General features: G+C 40.7%; 1 protein-coding gene across 3 annotated transcripts; it reads left to right on the top strand.

Annotated features, from left to right (window-relative positions):
• On the top strand, nucleotides 1–15,470 carry tdrd5 (tudor domain containing 5). 3 transcript variants are annotated; one of them, XM_011474040.3, is made up of 19 exons: nucleotides 1–202; nucleotides 470–707; nucleotides 1,188–1,393; nucleotides 1,639–1,942; nucleotides 2,357–2,514; nucleotides 3,517–3,600; nucleotides 3,917–3,973; nucleotides 4,750–4,912; nucleotides 5,172–5,254; nucleotides 5,409–5,432; nucleotides 5,590–5,777; nucleotides 5,867–6,076; nucleotides 6,149–6,215; nucleotides 7,407–7,595; nucleotides 7,765–7,899; nucleotides 9,201–9,263; nucleotides 11,694–11,882; nucleotides 11,972–12,134; nucleotides 14,973–15,470. In XM_011474040.3, exons 2-19 carry the CDS (start codon nucleotides 479–481, stop codon nucleotides 15,044–15,046), a joined length of 2,586 nt encoding a protein of 861 aa, XP_011472342.1. In that variant the 5' UTR covers nucleotides 1–202; nucleotides 470–478; the 3' UTR covers nucleotides 15,047–15,470. The 3 variants fall into 3 exon arrangements, with proteins under 3 accessions (XP_011472342.1, XP_011472341.1, XP_011472340.1); XM_011474039.3 differs by having other exon boundaries at nucleotides 5,566–5,777; XM_011474038.3 differs by having other exon boundaries at nucleotides 5,560–5,777.
• Nucleotides 15,471–16,238: the final 768 nt, after the last annotated feature.

The raw sequence follows: 16,238 nt of genomic DNA, 5'->3' as shown, positions 1-16,238 counted from the left end.
TGTGTTGGTCAACGTCAAGGTAGCTTCCAGAAAGCTGACGCTAGTTGCTTCAACTTGAGCGCCGCTCCCGTATTTTTCTGCGTGTTATAGTTTAGATGCAGTTAATGTCTCTTTAACAAACAATTTTGTTCTAAGGAGTTTTACACGACAGCAGTATCTCTGGCCTGCAGCACCTACAGCTACGCGGAAATTGTTCGGCTAGGTAATCTGAGTGTCATGCTTGCGAAAAATGTCGCAATTAGAGGGCGTTACATTTAAATGTGTGTATTTGTGTTACGGTTTTTATTTTATTATTATTTTAGAAAATACGGCCGTTTTGAAACAGATAAATGTCATTGGTTTACTTTCGAGTTTGCTATCTTAAGATTAGCTTAGCTCCACTAATGGTTTAAAAAAAACAACCTGTGATTCAGTTGCGTAACTTTGTGGTGCTGTTATTTTGCTCGTTATTTTGTGTTTCTGCATTTAGGCTGGAAAGATGAGCACAGAGGACGCTTTAGCTAAACTGAAGAGTATCGTCCGCTCGTTGCTGATTTCGTCCAAGCTGGGGTTGAACCCTGAGCAGCTCAGGCGGGACTACGAGAGCGTGTTGGGCCACCCCATGCCGCTGAAAGAGCTGGGCTTCAGGAGCGTGATGGACATGGCCAGGGAGATGCCCGACGTGGTTTCTCTGCACTACAGACCCGATGGAACCCTATACTTTACGGGTACTTTGATTTTTATCTGGACTCTTCAGAAAACCTATGACTTTCACAAGCCTAACCTAGTAAATGAAAAATTACTCATCTAAAATTATCCGAATTAAAGTGGATAAACCCTGCTTTATGTATGAAGTTTGACACGGTTAGGATTTTTGGCTTTGTGTTGAAGGATGAAATATTATGTAGTTAAAAAACCAAGTGGATGCATCAGAATAGAGTGGAGCAGGGAGCTTGTGGCCTGCTGATCTTAGCACCAACTTCACACTTGCAGGCTTTTTCCAAAAGCATTTTTTCATTTGCTCCTGATTCACAACGATTTGAATGAAGAAATATCCATAAACGCATTTGTAGCTTTATTTTCTTTATATATGTCTTCCATCATGAGAAAAATGCCACAAGAACATGATGAAAACATTAAAAAGACAATTTTGGTTGGAGTGGGTCTTAAAGCGCTGTGTTTAATTTGATTCTGATTTGTTTTTTCAGCTGTGTGTGACGAATCCACTCAAGGGATTGGAGATCTGGTGGCCAAGCAGCGGTTGACTAAGTCGAACAAGAAATTCAAGAATGCTGCTCAGCATTTCTCCCACTCTTACCGGAAAGTCCTCCCTCCAGCCCCACCTAGAAGAGGACGTACTCCTCCAGCGCTCCCAGCCCAGCTCAGGGCACAGCTGCGGGTTCTTCTATCCCAGGTTTGACTTCCTCATGAAACCATTTTAAATCTTGTTCCTTGCCAACACAGAATGTGGGTTTCTATATATTAACATGGAATCCTGTTGAGATTTTCAGCTTTCAGATAACATGTACAAGCCTTTATTCATTGAGTGCTATTGGAATGTCATTATTACCACAGATTTTTTAAGCATATATGTATGAAAAGATATATATGTAACCGTTGAAAAAAAATGTCAATTTATAAATGTGGATGCCTTTGCAGGGTCCAATTAGGCCATCGGATTTACATTCATGTTATTATCGCTGTTTTGGCCGTCCACTGAACATCAACGACTATGGTTTCTATTCCATTGGAGAAATGCTGGAGGCAGTGGCAGACCTGGTTAGCATTCAACAAAGCAGGTTTGGCTCGGTTCTGATCCTGAAGGAGCATTTGTTACACCGTCCAAACCCCAAGCTGTCTGACAAACCAAGTACTGAACCAGAAAAGTCAAGATTAACTTCCACTTTCAAGCCTTTGTCCGCCGTGTCAGACAACCAAGTTGTTGTGCCAACAAAACCTACAGGTGCGTTACAGCAGTGGTCCCCAACCCCCAGGCCGCGGACTGGTACCGATCCATGGGATAGTTGGTATCGGGCCGCAAAAAAAAATCAAAACGAGGCCTACATTCTGAAGGGCGTTTTATTTTGGAAAACAACTGGATGCTCCCCGCCACATCTGACTCAGTCTTGACGAATCTTATGCCTCTTGGTCACCAGTTGAAAATACATCCGCTACTTTCTTAAAGCTGCTTTACAAAGGATAAAAAAATATATATATTTTAAAGTTAATGGAAACTGAAAGCTTAGTTGGACGTTAACCGGTGCGTGGCCTGAAAAGGTTTGTGGACCGCTGCGTTACGGGATACCAAACTTGTGTTACTTATTAAATCCATTTTTTTGGAAGAATTTTGGTTGTTCTGAAAGTCTCCATTTTCCAGCTGCAGCTTCGGTTCGACAGAGTCCTCCCCCATCTGAGACCCCAGCTCAGCTGGTCCATAACAGCACAGTTGTCGGTGACAAGCCCAAGGTGGTCGGGACAGTCCACGAAGCACAAACAGTCCCAAGCTCGAAGACCTATGAAAAACGTGTACTAAAGGTTTGGTTCCAATTTCAAAGATTCATAAAAAAAGCTTTAACCCTGACAAAAATCCCGCGGCACACCAGCATCCAAAAAAAAAATTTAAAAAAAGAGCTACTCATAGTCTGTATTGATGTACAGCCCCTCCACAATCTCACATGCATTTTTGTGATAATTGTGGCAGAAAAAGCTGGAAGTTGCAGCTGTTTTTTCTAAAAGATGTAATAAAAGTTAAGTTAAAAGATTTAAAAACAGTGCGTGTTCATTGTGGTTTCAAGACCGTTAACAAGACGACTCATTGTGCGCTGAGATGCTGTCACTATAACCCAATGCATCATGAGAGATGTAGTGCAAACAGCTGCCGAACGCAAACAGATTAGCGTCTCTGAGCTTCATGGTTTTGTTCACTTGTTCCACAGTCTGATACCGGATTCTGTGAAAAGCTACACCGCTAAATATGAGCTTTAGCGGGTATTTTTGTTAGAATTGAGAGACTTTATGAGCAGAATCGCAACAAGGAAGTGAAGACTTTAACCACTTCTGATTGGACAGACTGATGACATGTGATTAAGCCTCCAAGAATAATTGGTGAAGGCAGTTAAAGGGGCGGGACTTTTCCAAAAACAGAGCTGAAGCTGCAGCTAAATCACTGTACCGTCATTCTTATCAAAATGTCTTTAATAGAATCAAGTAAACACAAAGAAAAAAGTATTTTATGATCTTTCATATTCCTAACTACTCAGTGTTTTATCAGGGCCTGTTTGGATGAACACAGAGCTGATATCCTGGAGATGGAAAATGTTTTTAGATCAGTTAATGAGGACAATTTCCCACGGCACACCTGACCATCTCTCCCACACTGGTTGAAAAACACTGCTCTAAAAGACCTGTCAACAGATTACCACTATTAGATCTGGGAGTTTATCATTTTAAATTTTATTGCCATTGCTTTATTTGAAAGCACGCATGATAATGTGTGTTTTTTAACACTGTTTTTCTGCTCTTCCTTTTGCGTTTTAGCTGGAGCAGGAGCTGCGTCAGCAGATCATTGAGAACAGTGTTTCTGGTGTTGTTAGTCAGGATCTGAAGGACAAGCTGCTGAAGGTGAAGTTCTTCATCGGGGCCCTGAAGTTTTTGATTTGTTCTTAATATGAAAGTGTAGCAGCAAACAGAAACTTTTTGTTTTGTTTTGTTCAAGAACCAGGAACCCCAACGAATGCATCAGACACACATTGCTGACTGCTTGATCTCACCGTTTGGTTGCAGTGCTATTGTTGCTTTTTGATAAAAAGGATGATAGCTTATTTGGAAAAATATATAATTTTCACCGCCATTTAAACAGACAAAATTGTTTTTTTTGTTTGTTTTTGTAAGTACACACCTCTGACCAGCTGTTGTGTGTTTTTGTCCCTTTCAACAGGTTGTAAGTCAGTCAAATGGAGGACTGTCTGTTCATGACCTGCCAGCTCATTACAAGGTAAACTTCACGCCTCGGTTATGTCACGTGAGCTTGACTTTACAAATAGGCTGGGAAAATTCTATGTTGGCTTATTACTAACAGGGTTTGTACGGTCATGAAAAACCTGGAAAGGTTTTGGAAATTGAAAATGCAATTTCTAGCTCCTTGAAAAGTCTGTGAAAAATGACATCTTCTGTAAAGTTTTGAAAAAGTCATGAAATTGTATTATTTTAGATGCAAAAAACATGAAAAAATAAAACAGTTTAACTTAACTTGAGATTCAAATTTAAACTGTGGCAGAAGTTCAGCCTCACGCTATCGAGGATGGGATTTTACATTTCTGTAAAGCAGATCAAGTTTTCATCAGTTCAGCGCTTGATGCTTTCAACTTGCAATCAAATATGGATTATGAAATGATATGAAATGAAGCTTTCACAAGTGGCTTTTTAAGGAGACTTATCAACTGTGGCTACTGGAAGACCCTGAGCGTGCAAAATGCAGACTTTGCTCGACATCAGCAGCATGAGCGAAGCGGGGCTGGTGAGCCACGCGAAAGGGAAGAAACTGTCAGAGAAATGTTCAAAACGAGTAATGATGGCGTTACTTTGGAAGCTTATTGCAACCTTCTGATGGATGTCCGTTTTAAACTCTTTCAATTCCTATAACATGTTGTCGAAGGTTTTGTGTGTTTCTGTGTGTAACGCACACACTTTTATCTAACCCTGAAGAGCTATTGTTGCTGAAAAGCAAATATTAATAATAATGTTAATTGTCAGCTTGTTCTCTTTTCTCAGAGGCTTTTTGACGAAGAGCTGCCGTTGTTGGAGAGTGGCTTTGTCAGTGTCACAGAGCTGGTTGGCGCTCTGACTGACATCGTCCTCGTGAAACCAGCAAATGATGACAATGAGAACCACTTGATAGTCATGGATGTAAACAACGTTGACAACAAGCAACCGGGTGCGTACAAACAATTTTATTCATTGAAAGATTTAAATCCTGATTGTGACTAAAAATCACGCATGTTTTGTTAGGAAGCAGTGTTGTTTTGAATTATATTCAGTACTATTTAGGAATTTCCCGATCAGTTTGTTTTGGCCCCGATCTGATTCAGAGTCATTTGATTTTGAGGATCTGCCGATACAGGGTCCTGATCCGATACTTTTGTAACACACTTTAAAAATTAATAAATGTGATTCCTAAATCTGCAATCATGTAGATTTGTCACTGAAAAACGTCTCTGGGAAATCCCTCTGGAAAGAGGAAACGAAAAGCAGCGACTCCTTTAAGACCCAAGAAATGGTAAGACAGGACACTGTTTTATCCAAACAAGCTTCATAAAAGTCCTTTTTAGGAAAAAGTTCTGTAATATTTGGTAAGATTTTACATCATGGAAGTAAATCCCTAGTTGCTTGACTCAAATATTGTATTTGTTTTTTGTTTTCTTTTATAATAGCAAAGATCTGCCATAAAACTTGAGGTTTGTCACTTTCCATATATTAAAATGAATGACAATTATTTAAATCCTTACAACAGTAGATCCTTAGTGGATTCATAATTAAGCATCATGATGAGTTGTTCCTTTTCTTTGTCGTCCTGTACTCCGGGCGAAGTGTGAGATGTACCCTCCCATTCAGGTACATTGTAGCCCTGCCATTCCCCTGGACGCCCTGCAGGAGCAGCGGCTCAAACCTCCAACGCGCTGCGCTCTGCGGCAGCTGGTACAAGTTTTGGTGGAGTCGGTGGAGTCACCTGGACTTTTCTACATACGTTTCATTGAGAGTAAAGAGACCAGAGCTTTGGAGGACATGATGATCGAGATGAGGTAATGTAGTTACGATTCAGATGCTCAATATTAGCTGTGGGATTGTTGGTTTCTAAGCCTAAATCTTCTCGTTTACTTGTCTTTCTCAGGCGATATTACATGTGTCCTGATGTGTCAAAACGATACCGGCTTCTTGCACCGTTTATCCGACAGGGTCAAGCCTGTTGCGCGTTGACCAAATCATCCTGGTTCTACCGAGTGGTAATCAACCGGGTTATCAACCCAACCCAGGTTGAGGTCTACTTTGTTGATTTTGGAAATACAATGGTGGTGCAGAACACTAGTCTCAAGTTTCTTAAGTAAGAGCCTGGAAACATCTAAATGCAAAAGCTGTTCCAAAGCTGAAGTGGCTCTTCCTCTTTTTTTCTCAGATCAATATACTCTGTTCTTCCGGCTCAAGCTGTTCCTGCCTCCCTCAGTGGAATCAAACCCATCTCTGTGAGTTTCCTGGTGGAGTTGACTGTTCCTGAGATTTACAGTCTTGCATTTGGGTTCATTCTTATGCTCAAATTTGATGAAAAGGCTTGAAATTTGATCTTTCTTCTTTTTTATTAAAAAAAAAAAAAAAAAAAGCATTTTTGATGAACTGCTTTCAAAGTTTTGGAATCACAGCTTTCTGAGCACATCAAAGTAGAACAGAACAGTATTTTTAGTCTTATATTTTAGTCTAATATTTGTAATCATGTGTCAATTAATATATTAAAAATATTGTTAAAAATAATTAATACAAGTAGTGTTAAACGTTATAAATACTCAAACCTTCACTGTTGCAGCTTCAAATTTATTAATCACCTCCGATCATCTTTTGAGTTATTCTCAAAGCATTCCCAATGATCTTTTAATTATGACTGTTGTTTTTAGCCAAGATAATAAATGCCTGTCATTTTCTAGGACATCATTTCTGCAGGGGGGAAGTAGTTCATTAGAAATTCCCCCTTCCCCTCTCCATTGCTGAGAGCTCGGAACAGGAAGCCTGTGGCCCACTCAACGCATTTTTACAACACAAATGGTTATGTTTCCATTGTCATCTGCTCCTCATTCACAATGGTTTGAATGAAGGAATACTGCATAATTATGCAGTTTTTAGCTTAATTTTCTTTTATATGTCCTCCAACATCTAAAAAATGCCACCATAGCATTTAAAAAACACCATTTTCATCAGAGTGGTCGTTAAACATGCACAAAATTCTAGTTTCAAATTATCAATTTAATTCTCCTCAAGGCCCAAAGTTCAACTTTAAGTTCCTAAATCAAAGAAAAGAGAAAAATCAACCAAATAATTCTAATTTCTTTGGTTCCTAATCTTTTTCTTTTGCATTCAGCATTTTTCTCTCTTTCATGTCCTTATTAGACTTTTTAGATATCATTATTATCACGCACTTCAACACAAAAATGCTTAATTTAAAATTATTTGACCTTCCTGCCACATTTAACATGCTCCACCCAACACTTTGTCATGAATTTAACCTAAAACAAATCTTTGAATTCTCAATTACGTGTAATTTTTTGAGTCTTCTTCATTTTCACAGAGGCAGTGGTTTAAAAAAGTTTTTTGTTTTTCCCAACTTTTTAAAAAAAAATCTTATTTGTGGAAACATCCAGATGGAAGTTAACTTTCTTTGCTCAAAGGGCACGTGGACATGTAAAGCCATTGATTCCTTCAAGGCATTGTGCTTTGAGCGCATCCTGGTGGGTGCTGTGGATAGCTACGCTGACGATGTTCTGCAGTTGTTTCTGTGTGACACAAGCACAGACGAGAACATCTATCTACATGAAGTTCTGCTGAGCCAAGGTCATGGGACCGCCTGCCGCTCTGCAGTGAGTCACGCGCACATGAAGTTTGCTTTTTAAAGGGTTTTTACTGCTTGATCACTACTAAATCTGTTTATTCTTTTTTGTGTATATATATATATATATATATGTGTATATATATATATGTGTAAGTTAAATTTAAAGTTAATTCCTTAGCATTGTTTTTTTTTTTCAGTTGTGCATCAAAGTTACACCAGTAAGTCTATACCTGGGGAAAGGAGCGGTGGACTTACCAGAGATAAAGTCTGAGGAGATTTCATCTCTTGAGTCAGCAGAAGAACCTCTTGATTCCACAGAAGATGCTCAGAAGGTAACAAAGAACCATGATACACAGGAAATGTTTGTTGATTCCACCGGTGATTTTCTGCCCTCATAGCAGGACAAAAAAGCAAAATATTAATAGGGCTCGTATATCTACTAGGGCTGCAACGGATCACAAACCTCACGGTTCGGGTCATGTCAGGGTTTTAGAGTCACGGTTTGGATCATTTTTCTGATCAGTAAAATGGAAAAAAACAGCAAAAGAAAAGTCTACAATTATTATTTTTTAAAGCCTTAAAACTTTTAATAAATAATAATAATAATACATTTTATTCATTAGACGCCTTTCTGAGCACTGAGTCGTCGTACAACAGTTAAAACAACAACAATTTAAATACATACACTTTAAATATTATTTATATGAATACCTGAACTAGAGATATCCCTTTATGTAAAAGATGAACAATATAAACAAACGTGCTTTGAGTCATTGCATTTTTTCACCGTGTTTCCTGCTGCCGTAAAGCCCCTCCCACTGGGTCCAGAGGAGCAGCGGCGTTCTCCTGCCACAGTGTGGGACGCTGCTGCTCCTCACTGGGAGAGTCTCTGACTGAATTCTGAAGGGTGTCATAGAGATGTGCAGTGATGCTTTTGGACAGTTCTTCAAAAATAAGCAAACTGGATCTCTCATCATCCACGTCCTCCCTGATGAGGCCAAGAAAAGCTTTTGACAGAAGCTCCTCCCACACGCGGCAGGAGCTGCAGGTGAACACACTTTTGGACAAACGTCAAGCAGCAACTTTGACGCAGTGTAATTGAATTTGACGCACAAATTGGGTTCGGTGTGAACGGGAAATTTAAATGATGCGCGCAACTGACTGCTCTTGCCAGGAATGTTAACTTTTAAAAAAAAAAAAACCAACAACCAACTTCTGCTCTCTGGGTTTTTTTTCTCTCACAGACTGAACGTATCACCCGTCTCCTTGGCAATAATCACTTTTGACGGCTCAACATTTCTAAGACCGTTATGGGAATTTCCGCATTCATAGACTGGCACCCATAAGACGGCTGTAGTTTCTACAGAGAACGTGAAGCCATGTGAAAGCAGAAAACAAATCTTGCAGCTTACTGTTGTGTGGATGCTACTAAATTCTCCATCTTTTGGGGTTTTTTGTGTGTTTTACGTTCACTCATATCCTCTGGTTCAGTCTGTACTTATTCTATCAGTGCTGCTTATCTAATGCATCACATGTACAACAAAGTTGACCAAAAAAGGCACATGTTATGTTTGTAAAAAGCACCAACTTCAGTGTTAATAATGAGAATAAAAACTTTTTTTAATGATTTTAGGCAGAAGAGGATGAACTACCCGATCTTGAGGTTATTGAGTCAAATGACATAATCCAAGTTCAGGTAAGATGACGTCCTTTTTAATAGTTTTACCTATAAATTTGGTTATTTTTCATATAAACATGTTCATAGAGCTGCTGGAAATGTTTACCCTGTAGGACCTGCCTTCCACATTTGAGTACATTTTGGGTTGTGTATTGTAGAGTATTAAACATTTTACTCTACAAAGGCTTAAAGTCCACATAGAACAGAATTTTTTTGAAAATATTAAAGATTAACACGTTTTTTGTTTTGTTTTTTGCACTTTGTGACACCATCATCCTATACAAGAGAACTTGGGTCTCAGAGGTTATAAAAGGTTCAGTTGTATAGTTTTTTTCAGTGTTTGAATAAAGACTTTAAATCTTAATTAATGACAAAAGGCATTTTTAGACTAAAATGTTTCCTGATTTTCCTAGTTTTTATTTTATAGTATCTACCAATCATTTGTAATTAATTCAATATTATAGGTTTTTGTTGATTTTGTTGTTTCTAGGTTAATAACATTTCTTGTATTTGGGCTTGGAGCAATTAATTGGGACTTGCATTAAAATGCATTATCCTTTTTTAAAAACCCAACAGTAATGAACTCATTGATGTTTAGCATAAGGAAAGTACACAAAGGACAAACAGTTTGTAAAGGAGACCTTACTACAAAAAAGATGAAGCCCAGTCATGTGTAGATAAAAATTCACAGAAGTCTCATATTTCCTTTGGTAAATAAAGCTTCTATCTTCCAGTTTGAAATATATACTGATGCTGAATGTTGCAGTACCACCAGAAACCACTGGAGGCAGGTTGCAGAAGAGAGCAATTTCCCAATGTTTTCCAAAGCCGGTTTCATGTGTTTACAGTCAGATTTTCTGCCAAATTAACAGATTTACAGTCTTTTTTTGTGCTATTGTTTTTATGGATATCACTTTATTTTTAATCCACAACAGCCAAAGGTATTGGGAGATGTACATGATGCACTCATAGTTGGCCTTTTTGCAACATTGTTGAGTATAGCAGAGTAAACTTCAGTTAACAAGTCCTTTCCACATTAGGTTTCATTTTTGATATGCATAATCTAATGGTTGAAGTTGGAAATGATCAAATCAACCTTTGAGGCTTTAGTTTAATTAAACTGTGACATCTAGTGGTCATCTAAAGCAGTGTTTTTCAACCTTTTTTGAGCCACGGCACACTTTAACCTTGACAAAAATCCCGCGGCACACCAGCATCCCAAAAAAAAAAAAAAAGCAGAAACTCATAGTCTGTTTTGATCTACAGCCCCCCCCCCCCCCCCCCCCCCCCGGCAATCTGACGTGCATTTTTGTGATAATTGTGGCAGAAAAAGCAGGAAGTTGCAGATGTTTTTCTAAAAGATGTAATAAAAGTTAAGTTACATACAAACTGTATGTTCGTTGTGTTTTCAAGACGCTGTCCCTTTAAGCCAATGCATCATGGGAGATGTAGTGTGAAAACTGCGACAAAACGGCAGAAAGACTCGCGTCTCTGAGCTTCATGGTTTTGTTCACTTGTTCCATGGTCTGATACCGGATTCTGTGGAAAGTTACACCGCTAAAGACGACCTTTAGCTGGTGTTTTTGTCGGAACTGACTGAGTTATGAGCTAAATTGGAACAAGGAAGTGGAGACTTTAACCACTTCTGATTGGTCAGACTGATGACATGTGATTAAGCCTTCAAGAATGATTGGTGGAGACAGTAAAAGCTGCGGGACTTTTCCTTACACAGTTATAGCTGCAGCTATTTCGCGTTACCGTCATTCTTATCAAAATGTCTTTAATAGAATCAAATAAACACAACGAAAAAAGTATTTTATGATCGTTTATATTCCTAACTACTCAGTGTTTTATCAGGACCTGTTTGGATGAACAAAGAGCTGATTTCCTGGAGATGGTTAATGTTTTTAGATCAGTTAATGAGGGCAATTTTCCACGGCACACTTGACCATCTCCCACGGCACACTAGTGTGCCGCGGCACACTGGTTGAAAAACACTGATCTAAAGACACGGCAGCCTGTAGAGTTTAACAAAAACATGAAAATTTTAGTCCTAGATCAGCAAAATAAGTTTACAAAGAAAGGTTACTACAATCTGCTGATGCTTACATTTCTTATGCCAATTAATAATGATGTAATGTGTATATGTTGTTGGAAAATGTTAAAATCTAAAAGTTAAATACCATTTTCTTCTGTTAAAAACAGTGTGTAGACACAATACAAATATAAAAAGAAGAAAAAAAACAACCACTGTCATTTATTTCTATTACCATTTTAATGTACATCCCCTGTTGTAAGACAGTGGAAAGTTGAGCTTTTAAGCATTTTAGAAGTATTGAACCTAATATAGATAAATCAACAGCTATTTTTCTCTTTAAATAAAAAGAAAAAAAGAAAAAAAATATGCTATAAGATAACTGGCATCCGTGTTTATTTGTTGTCTTTCAGGATATGGATTCCAACCCAAGCGGTGCTCATTTATCTGAGGACACGCTTAGCCATAATGGACGCAGTGAGGCCTCAAACCATGAATCCCCCTCTGCCAGTCCTGAAAGTCCATCCTCCACCCCTCTCCTCACATTTTCACATTCAAACCAGACTCTGACAACTCCAGCTCACGTAGACGCTGACTCAAACGTGAGATGTTGTTTCCTACGCTCTTCTCTGTGTCGACATCTCCTCCTGATTGTTTCCCTTCTAAATTCAACTTTTTTTCTCTGGCACAGGTCATGTCTTTTCTAGAAACTCCACCCAGCAGCGATTCCAAGCCTCCTGATCCAGCTCCTCAGGATGTGCTGCAGTCAAAGGCCGCTGACTCATCCTCAGACCAACCCTCTCTTTTTTGGAGGATGCTTGGACTCCACACCACTATCCTCAACAGGAGTCCAGGTAGCTGCTACACATTTCATCACAGTTCTGCACGTCTAAACCACAGATCTGCTTTTCACCAAACACAACGTTTGGTTTTTCCATTACTGCCTGACACCATAGAATTGGTAGCAGTGCGTGTTTGGAGTAACCTGATATGCCCCAGAGTTTCCCTGAGTGATTTAAATTCTCTGAATATTTTATTTCTTAAATTTGACAAACTAGCATCACGATTCCTCTGGAAACGTCTCACCGATGGAGGGTTGTCCTTTGTCTGATGGCCTCCTCGTTTACATGTCCTGTTTTTTGTAGACCAGAAGCTGACATGCAGATCCAAACCTTATCTTACACACACTCGGATTGTAACAGGGTTTAGCAGTGACCTTAGTGAACCTTCACATGTGCACTCAGGCAGTCTGTCTCCCTCGCCGTCCAGCATCCACGCAGGGAAATGCCTTCAATCAGATTAGAGGCTGTTCACAGGCGCAGAGAGGACATATCGATTTCTGTCCTGTTCCTCGCGGTGGTGGATGTACCTGCAGCGAGAAGCTGACACAGATCCAATTAGACCTTTTACCAGAGCTATTTGACCCAACAAGCTGCTTTCATCGCTTTTGTTCTGATATTGATACACTGCTGCTCCACTATCATTATGTTTAAAAGAGAGAAAAAAACTGCAAAGTGACAGATCTGCACGTATATTTAACTGACAGCAGCTGCAAGAATAGAGACTGAAAACTCATTAGACACTTTAGTCATTGTCACATGTACAACAGAATTGAAAGTGCTCTTAGTTCAGTGCATCATTCATAAAAAAAAAAAAAAAAAAAAAATTATCGCTAGTACATTTTCCCCTAATACGCAGTGTGTTATTCAGCCATTTCAAAAAAATCTGAATCATTTGCAACTAATAGAAATAAAGTGCATCATTTGGTCATTTTCATTAGTAAAATCTAGAATTTACAAACAAAAAGTGTTTAACCTGTTGAAACAAACATAATATGAATATACTAAAAAAAATCTCATTACCACAATGCAGCAGGTTTCTAAAAACCTCTTAACATTTTAAAGTTTTGAATTTACCCTTTTTTTATGCCAATCTTCAAAAATGTGACGGTGATATAGTTATTTAAAAAAATGACTGTATTATGTCAATTTACAGGAAAATTCATTTCCTCTTCAGTTTTTTTGAAACTCCACAGGTTTATCACTAGTGTAAGGCATGTCTTCCCAGCAGAAGACCTTTACAGAAGTGATTTTAAAAAATATTAAATATAGAAAACCAAATAAAAAAAAAACAACCTAAATATTCTGCTCAATGTTGTTCTGATTATCTTTATTTTTGTTACTAAAGGAATACAGATGAGTGGTTTAGGTGCTGCGCCCACCAGGGTTTAGGTGCTGCGCCCACCGGGGTTTAGGTGCTGCGCCCACCGGGGTTTAGGTGCTGCGCCCACCAGGGGTTAGGTGCTGCGCCCACCAGGGGTTAGGTGCTGCGCCCACCGGGGTTTAGGTGCTGCGCCCACCGGGGTTTAGGTGCTGCGCCCACCAGGGGTTAGGTGCTGCGCTCACCGGGGTTTAGGTGCTGCGCCCACCAGGGTTTAGGTGCTGCGCCCACCGGGGTTTAGGTGCTGCGCCCACCGGGGTTTAGGTGCTGCGCCCACCAGGGTTTAGGTGCTGCGCCCACCAGGGGTTAGGTGCTGCGCCCACCGGGGTTTAGGTGCTGCGCCCACCGGGGTTTAGGTGCTGCGCCCACCAGGGGTTAGGTGCTGCGCTCACCGGGGTTTAGGTGCTGCGCCCACCAGGGGTTAGGTGCTGCGCCCACCAGGGTTTAGGTGCTGCGCCCACCAGGGTTTAGGTGCTGCGCCCACCAGGGGTTAGGTGCTGCGCCCACCGGGGTTTAGGTGCTGCGCCCACCAGGGGTTAGGTGCTGCGCCCACCAAGGGTTAGGTGCTGCGCCCACCGGGGTTTGGGTGCTGCGCCCACCGGGGTTTAGGTGCTGCGCCCACCGGGGTTTAGGTGCTGCGCCCACCGGGGTTTAGGTGCTGCGCCCACCAGGGGTTAGGTGCTGCGCCCACCGGGGTTTAGGTGCTGCGCCCACCAGGGGTTAGGTGCTGCGCCCACCAAGGGTTAGGTGCTGCGCCCACCGGGGTTTGGGTGCTGCGCCCACCGGGGTTTAGGTGCTGCGCCCACCGGGGTTAGGTGCTGCGCCCACCGGGGTTTAGGTGCTGCGCCCACCGGGGTTTAGGTGCTGCGCCCACCAGGGGTTAGGTGCTGCGCCCACCAAGGGTTAGGTGCTGCGCCCACCGGGGTTTGGGTGCTGCGCCCACCGGGGTTTAGGTGCTGCGCCCACCGGGGTTAGGTGCTGCGCCCACCGGGGTTTAGGTGCTGCGCCCACCAGGGTTTAGGTGCTGCGCCCACCGGGGTTTAGGTGCTGCGCCCACCAGGGGTTAGGTGCTGCGCCCACCGGGGTTTAGGTGCTGCGCCCACCAGGGGTTAGGTGCTGCGCCCACCAAGGGTTAGGTGCTGCGCCCACCGGGGTTTGGGTGCTGCGCCCACCGGGGTTTAGGTGCTGCGCCCACCGGGGTTAGGTGCTGCGCCCACCGGGGTTTAGGTGCTGCGCCCACCAGGGGTTAGGTGCTGCACCCACCACAAATCACTGAACCTTTTGAAAAACATCAACACCAAACCTTTAGGAACAACGTCCAAAGAAAAGCTTGGAGTAAAGTTTCCATCCAAAGGTCAACAAACAAAAAGTTGATTTGCAAAACAAAATAACTTAGATATTTACTGCTAAGCTGTGGCAAACAAGAAGCTCTGTGAGGGAAAAGTAACCTCCTTTGAATCTGTGTATTTCAGAAGCATCTGGGCCCACTCTGAACCTCCGGCGTTCTGGTTCCTGCTTTCCTCTGTTCGGTGGAGGAGGCCTGTGACGACACCTTCTCAGATAACCACTTTGGAAAACAAGTCATTTTGTTACATTGTTTTGCTCTTTAAATTGTTTCAATTCCTGTCCTTAAAAATGTTTATATAATAAGAATGTTAGTATCAGGAAGATTTTGTTTACAAAAAAAAGTTAGTATTTGTTTAACTTATTGTACATTTATGTCATTTGAAGCAATGTTCAACAGATGAAAGCTAGAAAATACAATGAAAGTATGTTTTCTGTTCTTTTTAGAAGGATTTTCTATTTTAATTTAATTTAAACCCTTAAAGATAAATATGGGATACGTTTTTTAAGAACGGATTTTGAAAAAAATGAAAGGTTACGGTTCATTCTGTTAATATTGGAAAACTTTATTGGGACAGCTTTTACCATACATTCACAATAAACAATATTAATGATATTACCTTAAAGATGGATTTCTGATTGAACACAACCACATATATGCAGACAGTCCATCGCTGCAATGGACAAACGCTAGCAGCACCAGAAGCTTTTTTATTCTGTTTGCATGGCTGCAAGAGGGTGACGCTTGCAAAGGCAGACTCTGGGTAAACCTTATTAAGATGGGAGAGTAATGTGGTTGCTGCTGAATTAGCAGCTGACAGCAGCAGAGGATCTGTGCACTCAGATCTTACAGCTTTCAAACCAGCCTTCACTAAACAATGGATTTTTTTTTTTGTCTGCTGTTCAGTACCAATGTGATAATCTTGACTGTTTTTCCTCACTATTTCCATCATAAGAAAATTTTTAACTCCTAGTAAAGCTCCTATGTTTTAGTATATATATAAAACATCCTGTTAGTCTGTTTTTGATGTACTTTAGAACCCAAATGAGGCTATGGCTGAGGAAAATGACCATCTCCATGAAGGTGAAAGAAGCTGAGTGGGCTGTGGCAACCCTCTGACCCTGACCAGGACAAAGCGGGTTTGATGGATGAGAGTGAAAGTAAAGCAATTGGAGCCATTTGGTTTCAGAAAATCTGATCAGACTTCTGTTTATTTTGCAGCTAAATGCATTTTTTTAGCTGCTGCTCATATTGCAATGCAAAGAAACCTCCAGTAATGTGAGAAGTCTTCATTTTTAAATCTCTTATTTTTTATTACAATTAATTTTCTTACAGATGAATTTTAATTTTTTTTGCATTTGCTATTTAGGTTTTATTAAACTTTGCAGATTAG

Source organism: Oryzias latipes, chromosome 4 (genome assembly GCF_002234675.1).
Source record: "Oryzias latipes chromosome 4, ASM223467v1".
Taxonomy (NCBI): Eukaryota; Metazoa; Chordata; class Actinopteri; order Beloniformes; family Adrianichthyidae; genus Oryzias; species Oryzias latipes.
Note: the sequence above shows the minus strand (reverse complement) of the source record. Positions and strands in the feature narration are given on the sequence as shown.

Coding starts and splice junctions, on each gene's coding strand:
- tdrd5 (XM_011474038.3), top strand. CDS start 479: ATGAGCACAGAGGACGCTTTAGCTAAACTGAAGAGTATCGTCCGCTCG. Junction 3,601..3,916: donor TGAAGGACAAGCTGCTGAAG/GTGAAGTTCTTC, acceptor CCCTTTCAACAG/GTTGTAAGTCAGTCAAATGG. Junction 5,778..5,866: donor GACATGATGATCGAGATGAG/GTAATGTAGTTA, acceptor TGTCTTTCTCAG/GCGATATTACATGTGTCCTG.